The 9,425-nt window shown below is 38.0% G+C and overlaps 1 protein-coding gene across 1 annotated transcript; it reads left to right on the top strand.

Annotated features, from left to right (window-relative positions):
- The first annotated feature begins 79 nt into the window (after positions 1-79).
- On the top strand, positions 80-8,983 carry CMC2 (C-X9-C motif containing 2). The gene is made up of 4 exons (XM_072346538.1): positions 80-237; positions 3,366-3,490; positions 6,047-6,118; positions 7,211-8,983. Exons 1-4 carry the CDS (start codon positions 213-215, stop codon positions 7,283-7,285), a joined length of 297 nt encoding a protein of 98 aa, XP_072202639.1. The 5' UTR covers positions 80-212; the 3' UTR covers positions 7,286-8,983.
- The last annotated feature ends 442 nt before the right edge of the window (positions 8,984-9,425 follow it).

The raw sequence follows: 9,425 nt of genomic DNA on the forward strand, positions 1-9,425 counted from the left end.
AGAAAGGCCCAATCTGATGAGGCCCCGCCCCCTTTATCCCGCCCCTTCTCTCTGAGGAAACTTCCGGCCTAGCTTGTCCGGCTACTTCCGCTCTCCCGGTGCTTTGGGTCGTGGTAGTTCCCCTCAGCTCCGATCGCGTCTGGCTGGGCTCGTCCTTTTGGGAACAGAAGTAAGCTGTGAATAAAAGCTGCTCGTTCAAGAAGAGTGCCCGAATGCAGTTGGAGCCGTACCGCAACGGTAGCGCTGTAGTTAGTGTGCAAAGGAAAGGGATCTGTAGCTCTCTGGTCTCGTTCTATAAAGGCTTTATTGATATGTTTTGCATAGCAGCGCAGTGTGTGATATGGAAGAGCTGGTTGGGGTCAGGTGTGCTGAAATGCCTCTTAGATGTGCAGCTTTTGGAATGGGAGAGCTTTAACGAGGCAGGAAGAGGTTGTGCAAACTGCGGTATCTCTTATAAAATGCATTAAATGCTCGTGCACAGTCAGTGAGCTGTGTTGGTACGTTTGTGCAAGACGTTCATCTAAGCACTTCTTTCCAACTATTCGCTTCAGTTATTAATGTCAGCTCAGCATTCCACAGTCCGTTTTTGTCTTAAAATAATTGCAGTGTATTCCTAAAATTCTGCTTTACTGCTATTATTTCTTCTACCCCGATGTCGTGTTTAACTTGGTGCTCTTTATCCAGCAGTTCTGTTCATGTTTCCTCAGCACACTTTGTATTGCTTTTTCCCTTTTTTTTTTTTTTTTTTTTAATATTTTTTCATGCATAGAGTCCATATGCGCTATTACGTAAAATTCTGTCCATGTTAACTTGAATTCTTGCAAGATGATGATTTGCTATCTTTGGTTTAGGTTAAAGCATCACTAAAAAGAAACTAAGGAAACCAATAGCCTGGTCTCTCCTTTTTCATACATGCTTTTGTTACCTTTTGAAACCCTTTCATCTGTCCATCAGTTCACAGAATCACAGAATTATAGGGATCTAGATCGATCTAGAGATCATCGAGTCCAACCCCCCTGCCAAAGCAGGCTCCCTACACCACGTCGCACAGGTAGACGTCCAGGTGGGTCTTGAATATCTCCAGAGAAGGAGACTCCACCACCTCCCTGGGCAGCCTGTTCCAGTGCTCCGTCACCCTCACTGTAAAGAAGTTCTTGCGCACATTCGTGCGGAACTTCCTATGCTGAAGTTTCAGCCCATTTCTCCTAGTCCTGTCCCCACGCACTACTGAAAACAGACCAGCCTCGCCACTATGGCTCCCACACTTCAGGTATTTATAAACCTGGATCAAGTCCCCTCTCAGCCTTCTTTTCTCAAGGCTAAACAGACATATTTCCCTAAGTCTCTCCTCATAGGGGAGATGCTCCAGGCCCTTCACCATCTTTGTGGCCCTCCGCTGGACTCTTTCCAAGAGATCCCTGTCTTTTTTGTACTGGGGAGCCCAGAACTGGACACAGTAAACACAGTTCCCTCTGGCAAAAATATTTTAACCTTCTCTGATCATTTATAGATGACAGCCTCATCCGGCACTCCTAAGCATAAATACAGAGTTTAGCACTGATAACACTATTCTGTCATAAACTTCTAAAGTATCTGACAGCTCCAGCCCAGCCTCCAGTGGCCATTGTAAGATGCTTTGCTACTTTGTAATAAAACATTTTCTTTTTTTAATGTTTGCTAATTCATTGTAGCCTACGTGAAGTGAGTACCATGTTACACAACTCAGCTTGCAAGATTTTAATACCGGTGTTATATGAGAATTAATTCAAGTGGTCGTAGAGCTGGTCACTCTCCCAAGGGAATGCTATATCCAGTGTGGCTTCTAACTTCTGTGTGAAACATAATGTTAGGCTTCCAGCTGGTATGGGGCAGTTCTTGAAAGAAATGACTGAATGTGATTGCAATATAATGCAGAATGCTCTCTCGTGTGTCTCCAGGAGCTGGTAAATTTGTTTAGAATTTTAAAATTTTATTTGCTTGTGGGAATGTAGTTCTTGTTAAGCAGAACGTGCTATACGAAATACAGGGTAAATTAATTTAGATAGCTCTTCAGGACAAATATATTACTGGAGTATTCTAGGAATAGTCGAGTATTCTATAGCTGCCAGTGCTGCAGGTGAATATTGGAGTTTGCAGTTGACCACTGCTAACCAGTATTTAGGTGGTTTAGCTGTGGAGTGTTGAAACAAGGATGGCTACTTAGCATGTGTAGTGATTTTTGTGTGATGTATTGCAGCGAGGGAGCTGCTCTCTTTTGGAGGAATGACAATGATAAAATACCAAGTAAACAAGCCAAAAGACATCTACTTAACTTGATGACGGTATGGTTAATACAAGGACAATTCTGTTAAGATGAGTCCATTTGTCCTACTATGAACTGGACTTTTCTTCTTCCCTCTCTGGTACAATGATTTTTCCACAACCAAGTAGTCTTTATTTCAGCCATTATTATATGACAGTTTCATCCTTTTTGACAAAAGATCTTGAAAATGGCTTCTGGGAATGTTTTCCTTTTTCAGTGAGACGTTATATAAAAATATATATATTTCAAGAATGAAATTTGCTTGTGCCCCATAGAGCTGTACAGAAGAGCACCTGGGGGGTCCTTGTTGACATTGCAGTTAAACATGATTTAGCAGTGCACCCTTGTGGCAATAAAGGCTAACAGCATACTGAGTTGCATTAAAAAAGTGTAGTTAAGTGGTTACTGTTGTTCCCCTCCTCTTGGCGCTCTTGAGGTCACATCTAGTTCTTAAAGCATCATCAAAGCTTTGGATCAGGATTTTTCAAAAAGCATGTAGGTAACTAAAAAGATGCCAGTCCTTAAAGTGTTGTAATGAAATATCAGGTTGCTTCCTGTTCTGCTCCACCTGTATATAGAAAGTAGGAAGAATAAAAATACATATTCTAGAATACACATATACATAGTAGTTGTCACATATCTATTGGATATATTGACAGGAAGTAGGTGATCTTAAAGGTCCCTTCCAACCTGAAACATTTTGATTCTATGTATGCTATAATATATAATGTGTGCTAGAATGGACACTGAAATAGGAAGATGAGAAGATAATTTGCAGTTCAATAAAGGTTAGTTCTCCTATTGTCCCTTAAAAGGAAAATCCCCAAAGTATCCTTAATGTCCATGATCACAAAGAATTTAAGCTCATAGTTAATATTTGAGCTCTGCAGATAAGGAAGAGGCATATACTGGTTCTAATTACCTTCAGTGTGTTATATAAACCATACATATTATGTTGCATTTTGATTCAAAGTGCTATTATTATAACATTAATACTACGTGATAATTTCTTAAGTGATCAACTTGAACTTCTATTTAAACGTTCATATTTTAACATTGGCAGGTGGAACTCAGATTCTTTTACTGCTAAAATCATCACTACTTAAGATGCATCCAGACCTGTCTCCTCACCTGCACACTGAAGAATGTAACCTCATTATAAGTCTGCTCAAGAAGTGTCACAAGGAGGTGAGGAGTTCTGAGCAGAGAAAAGAGTGGGTGGGCTGGGGAAATGAGTGTCAGAATGGGTGCGATTATCATGCGATCATAAAAAAATCTCCAGTAGGCAGAGCAGCTGCAAAACAGAGCTGCTACGTTTTCACTGATAAAGTTGAAAGCAGCACTGACAGCTGTATGTAAAACTTAGCCAGTGATTTTATTAGGATATGGAATTTCTTGTGTTGGAGCTTTCTAATGGTGGGCCTATATTAAAAATTGAAATAATTTCTGCGTGTTTTAGTCTGCATGCAACAAAGTAGTTCACGGGATTCCTGTGTACCAGCTGCCAGATATGCTAGTATACATGTAGGTATGCTGCTGTGCCTTATATTCCATGCTTGGAGAGCAAGTGGGAATTAACGTTTGAATATTCTTAGTAGGCATGTACAAAGAGATGTATAATACCTAATTGTCTTCAAGGAACTCAAGGCTCTTCATTGATGTGGTACAGAAACTTCATCTCACTCATTCAGAAGCTGTTTTTAATTCATTCTATAGTTTTAAAACTAAATGTTAGTGTAAATGAGTATACTGTACCAGGCTCATTCAGTACATTTTATTTGTTAGATAGTACTACAATGTTTTGAAATGTATGCAAACTGGAATTGGTCAGTGATATCTCGTGGTGTTTTTCATACTGTTGTCTGTTTGTTCCTATGCACTGTGTAGATATCTTGAACCTAAGATGCACAGTTCTGTGTAGAACAGAACATCACCAACCTGAACTGTAACTTATTTGACTACCTTGAGTTTAGTAGAGAATTAGAACTGAAGGTTGTACTTGATTCCTATAGAAGCGATTCAAAGCAATCTATTGCATGTTTGACTTACAAAGATTCCAGGAGCAGCAGTAATACATTCATGCACAGGGTTATAGTCTTTCATTTTGGTTTGAAGTTGGTCCTTTTATGTGAAGATGAGCTCATTTTGTCAGTCTTAAGCTTACCTATGAGTGCATGTTGGTGCTCCTCAGAACAGAGTGAAGACTACTTTCACATTCATTTAAAAGGAGCAATAATCTTTGTTTAAAATTGAAGGTAGATGTACTGAAATTGAAATCACTGAAATCTGAAGAATTTGTGATCTTAATTATAGTTATTGGTGACTATCTGCTGTCTTGTAGAAATGCCAGAGGGGCCTAAGAACCTTCATATGTAATTTAAACTAATACTGAGGGCTAAAAATTCTTATCTTGAATTCTGTGTCCTGTATTTGTGTTTTAATAAAATTCAGTTTATTTCTGATCTAGAACCTGCTGGTTAAGTCATACTTAGTGGAGAGAGGTTAATTCCTATTTGATATCATTATTTCAATTTTTTTTTTAACAACTCTGCTCTCGTGCCATACACATGCCTTATTTTTATAGACAGCTGCATATTGTCTCACAGTCGTATTGCTGTAATGGGGATAACATCTGTTTTTGAAAGACTGATTCATTTTTCCTCATAATCTTGAGTTATAGACAGCTGACAGTTCAGGAGTCTGGTTAAATAAAAGTAGATTCTTCTCACTGTATATACTAGTAAGAGTAGACTTAGTTTGGAATGAGGAGCGCTCACCTTGAAATCATGCATGTTGGTATAAGAACAGAATAAAAGGTTAAGTCTGTATTAGCTAAAATAGAAATGTTTTGAAAGCAGATTCAGCTTTCAGTAAAGCAACCATTTATCCCGTGCAACTGCTTCAGTGTCATCTGATGCCCTTTATAAAGCAGAGAGATATAAACAAGTTAATTATAGCACTGCCATAGTTAAAGATTATGACAGACTTTTATTAACACACTCCTAAGTAAAGCCATGTTCTGCTAGCTGACATCTACCTTGCCTACTACTTTAACTCTTAATAGTGTTCAGCATACCTCTGAATCCATCTAGCTGCTCATCAGTCACAGAAACGTGCATTGGTTTCCCTGATAAAAACTGGGTAACACTTATGTATGCATCAAGTGTACAGCTGAGCCATATTACAAAGGTAGTGAATACATTCTTGAGGCTTGGAGAAATGTTACTCCTTCACCCTGAGTTAGTTCTAACATTTCAGTCATTTATGTCCAGTGGATGAATCTTCTGGACCCAGAACACCTCCCATTTTTCACATAGCTGGGATAATGAAGTCCTTTGCCTGTAGATCTTCCCACATCTTTCTTAATTGCAAATGAGTTCAGAATGCAAAGATTTGTATGTTAGTGAAGCTAGTGCTGAGTGAAATTTATAGAACTGATTCTTCAGTCACCAAAGTGCATGTTCTACATCTAGACTCAATGACTTCAGTGTAGGTAATCATATTTCAGTCTGGTTTTACAATATGGGGAGTACCTTAAACTTTCTGCAAGATTGAGGTCATTCAAAGGAGAAGTAGCTCTAGCTCCTGGTTACTCAGCAGAAAAGTTAAGGCGATTTTCACAAAAGGAGAAGTGGAAAAACCAGCTGGGTTTTTTTGCAGAATGCGAGTGGCTATTAAGAAATGTGGAGCATTGGAGGAAGAATTTCTTGAATTGTTTGTTTTTCCCTCTCCCCAACTTATTAGCACAACGTTCTGAGGTTTTTTGGCCATTGCAATGATATAGACCGTGAGATGCGGAAGTGCTTAAAGAAAGAGGTAAGAAATAAATTTAACTCATTAAATAACTAATAAAATGATGAAATTGCTAAAAGTCCATCGTTGTATTCTGAATTATATCATAGGAAGATCAGTGAAAAAGCAAAGATAAGCAATATGGCATAGGAAAAAAAGCATTCTGTTAACATTAAGTGATGTTTCATGCCTTCCTTTCAGTTGTAAAAACAGTCAGTACAATGAATGAAAAACTGCAAACCCTTTCCAACATCCATCTGCTTAGTAGTCTATTACATTATGTAGGGAATTGTGTATTTGTCATTTCCTTAGTCTTTCATACTTGTTTGTTAAATGTTTTAAATGATACATCAAGAGTTATTTGCTTCTCATGACATACATACCAAATCTGTAAAGATTTTTTTTCCCCACTTCTTTTTAGCCTATAGGAATGTTTCATTTTTTGACTGTAATGAAAGATTCTTCAGTCTTTAAACTTTTAATAATGCAGGGGCATACTACAAAGATGGGCTTCACATTTGAGATACACACAAATGCTTTCTTGATTTTGTTCACAGTGGAATCCCATTTCTTCTATAAAAAAAAATTACCCTAATTCAACCCATATTTGCCTTTGTTCCTTTCTTTTCTGTATACTGCCTTATCTGTGCATATAATTAATGACCAGGATCAAAAACAGACTAAGTCTGTGATGACAAATTCATATTTCAGAAGACAGGCACACATGTTAATCTGTATCTTTTAAAAGAAGAAGGGCCTGACCAGGGCTTTAGAACAGCATTAATGCAACTTGTTCTAGTTTGTGTGAAGCGTGGCTGTCAAACTTAAGATGGATGCATAATTAACTTCTTTCTCAAGATTAATGGAACCTTCTCTATTAGAATGTTCCAATACTCTTTAGCTTAATAACCTCTAACTTAGAAACATGTATTTTAATAAAATAAATGTTAATTTCAAAGTAAAAAATGAATGGGTATATAGATATGAGGAACACAGCTAATATTGGTCAAAGATACTGTTTCTGATCATGAGTAATAAAGGCTCTATGTGTTTAAAATTTGATGTATTTGTTTGATGATAATAGCTGATTTAATCATTCCCTCCTCTGTCTTCTAGTATGAGGAAAAAAGGGCCAGGAACCGGGAGGTGCGTCGGAAAATAATTGATGCTCACAAAAACTTTGAGAAGTGAGCTATACCATCCAGGGACAATTGCATCTCAACAGGGACACTCGCTTGAAAGCTGACACAATGTCTCTTTCAAGTTGCCAACGTTCAACCTGTGGTTTGTGAAATGGTGGAAAAAATAAATGTACCCAACATACACTAATTTCCAGAAAGGTAAACTGAATGTGGGAAAAATAAAATGATTGCTCACAAGTTAATTTTTGGCCTCAAAAGGACACCTGTTGTGACAGCTCTTCATTCTGTCATAGTTCTGTTATGACTGTTAACTAACGATGCATCGATGTGTGTGGAGTATCATGCATTCAAAGCTGCGACATTCCCAATCTTGTGTTGAGTTGCATTTACTGACTAGAGTTAGTAGTTTCACTTTCATCTTTTTTTCCTAGCAAAATGCTGAATGATTTATCACATTACGAAGAGTGAATGAAAACACTCTTTAAATGGATTACTAGAAATGAATTTCAAACCAGTGTGGCTTGAAATTGGAGATGGCCTATCAAGTAATTAGTGGAGTTCTAGTATTTTCCATTGAGAACATTAAGAATCCTTCCTGCCAACTGTAAGTACAGAATAGACTGCTGTAAGTTAACTTGTTTATCATATGTGATGCAAATTGCTTTAGAAATTCAGAATGGAACTTCTTCAGGGATTCTAAAGCATGGCTTTGATTTATACTGAGTACAACCATTGTCTGCTGCCAAAGAAAACAAGCAAGTTGTTCATCTACATATGTTGGTACAAAGGGGACGTCAAGTCATGATTATTGCTATTGAAGAAAAACTCCGGTTAGAAGATGCATCTTGCCTTTCAGTGGCTCAAATCGATAAGCAGTGTGCTAATCAAGCTGCCTCATTAGTTACAAGTGTTGTTCATTTGCTATCTGACTGTAGAAAGCTCTGAACAGGTTTATGAACGCCAAGAATTTGATATGAGGATGCTGTTGGTTTATGCAGCAATGGAGCTGCTTTGCTGAATGTCTCTTGGATTCCCCTTCTTTTATTTTAAATGACTTTTCTGTTTTGCTTAGCAAGAAGACTATATAAATTAAATTTTATTGAAATAAATATAATCTCTTGAAGCCTTTTGAGGAAAGAGTGCCTACTGTCAATGAATTCAACACTTTGTGTATCAGTGCTAGTTCTTGCCATGGTCTTAAATCCAGTTCTTGCATCTGTTTTGGAACAAAGCTCTATTTTGAAAGGTTAATTAGAAGTATTTGACTTGTTTTTCAATACCTGGATGGACCCAGTTATGTTGGCAAAGCTTGTCTGCAAAGGTATACACACAGAAGGTGAGAGATCCAAGAAAAACTGAAACTATTACTGCTGCTGTATCTTTTGATGTGCTCTCTACATTCTTAGGATAAACAAATGATGTGTTATGTGAATTAAATGCTCTAGTGGTCGGAAATGGTGCCGTCTTTTTGTTGGTGTTACAAGGATACTTTTGAACAGGACTTCATCATGGAGTTTCCAGACTGGGAACTTTGAATCTTTAACCCTTCCTTTTGTGAGGACAAAATCTACTTCTGGAAGGATCTTAAATAAGATTTGGTGTTACCTGGAATCTGTAAATAGAGAAGTGTCATAAAGATTAGGTTGAGAGGCTGATACCTGAGTGTACAAGTATTGAAGCTTTCTTTTACCCTTTTACCAAGTTCTTCTTTCACTAAATAACAATAAAATAAGAACTGAAGAGATACATTACAGTGTGAGTACACAGTCATATTTCCAAGGGTCGGTGCATCTAACAAATGAAGGCCCAAGTGTATTTTCTCTTGCTGGGAAATCAAATGCTGGCATCTTTTCAGGAGAAGGAATGCCTGCTGAACAGCATAATGTATGTACGTACAGCAGGGCTACCTCTTGCTCGAGTGTTAAACTCTGACTGTGAAGATCATTGTACTGGTGCTCAATTCTACTAGGAATAGCTTGGAACATTAGTTACCCGTCAGGGGAAATTAACGTGAGTTATATTGCAGTGAGTGCTCGGCGGCTAGCTTGCTGTAAATTAACTCAGCACACCCTTCATCTGCAGCGAGTGCTCTGGTGCAGCATAGCTTGCTGTGCCTCACAAGTGTAATACTGGAGCATAAGCGGCACCTATTGCTTATGTTTTTGTAGCTCCATGCTGTTACAGAGATA

The sequence above is a fragment of the Excalfactoria chinensis genome, chromosome 11 (genome assembly GCF_039878825.1).
Source record: "Excalfactoria chinensis isolate bCotChi1 chromosome 11, bCotChi1.hap2, whole genome shotgun sequence".
NCBI lineage: Eukaryota > Metazoa > Chordata > Aves > Galliformes > Phasianidae > Excalfactoria > Excalfactoria chinensis.

Excerpts from the sequence above, each read along its gene's own strand:
- CMC2 (XM_072346538.1), top strand. The coding sequence starts at position 213 with ATGCAGTTGGAGCCGTACCGCAACG. Across the intron at positions 238-3,365 it reads GTTGGAGCCGTACCGCAACG|GTGGAACTCAGATTCTTTTA; the intron begins GTAGCGCTGTAG and ends TAACATTGGCAG. Across the intron at positions 6,119-7,210 it reads GGAAGTGCTTAAAGAAAGAG|TATGAGGAAAAAAGGGCCAG; the intron begins GTAAGAAATAAA and ends TCTGTCTTCTAG.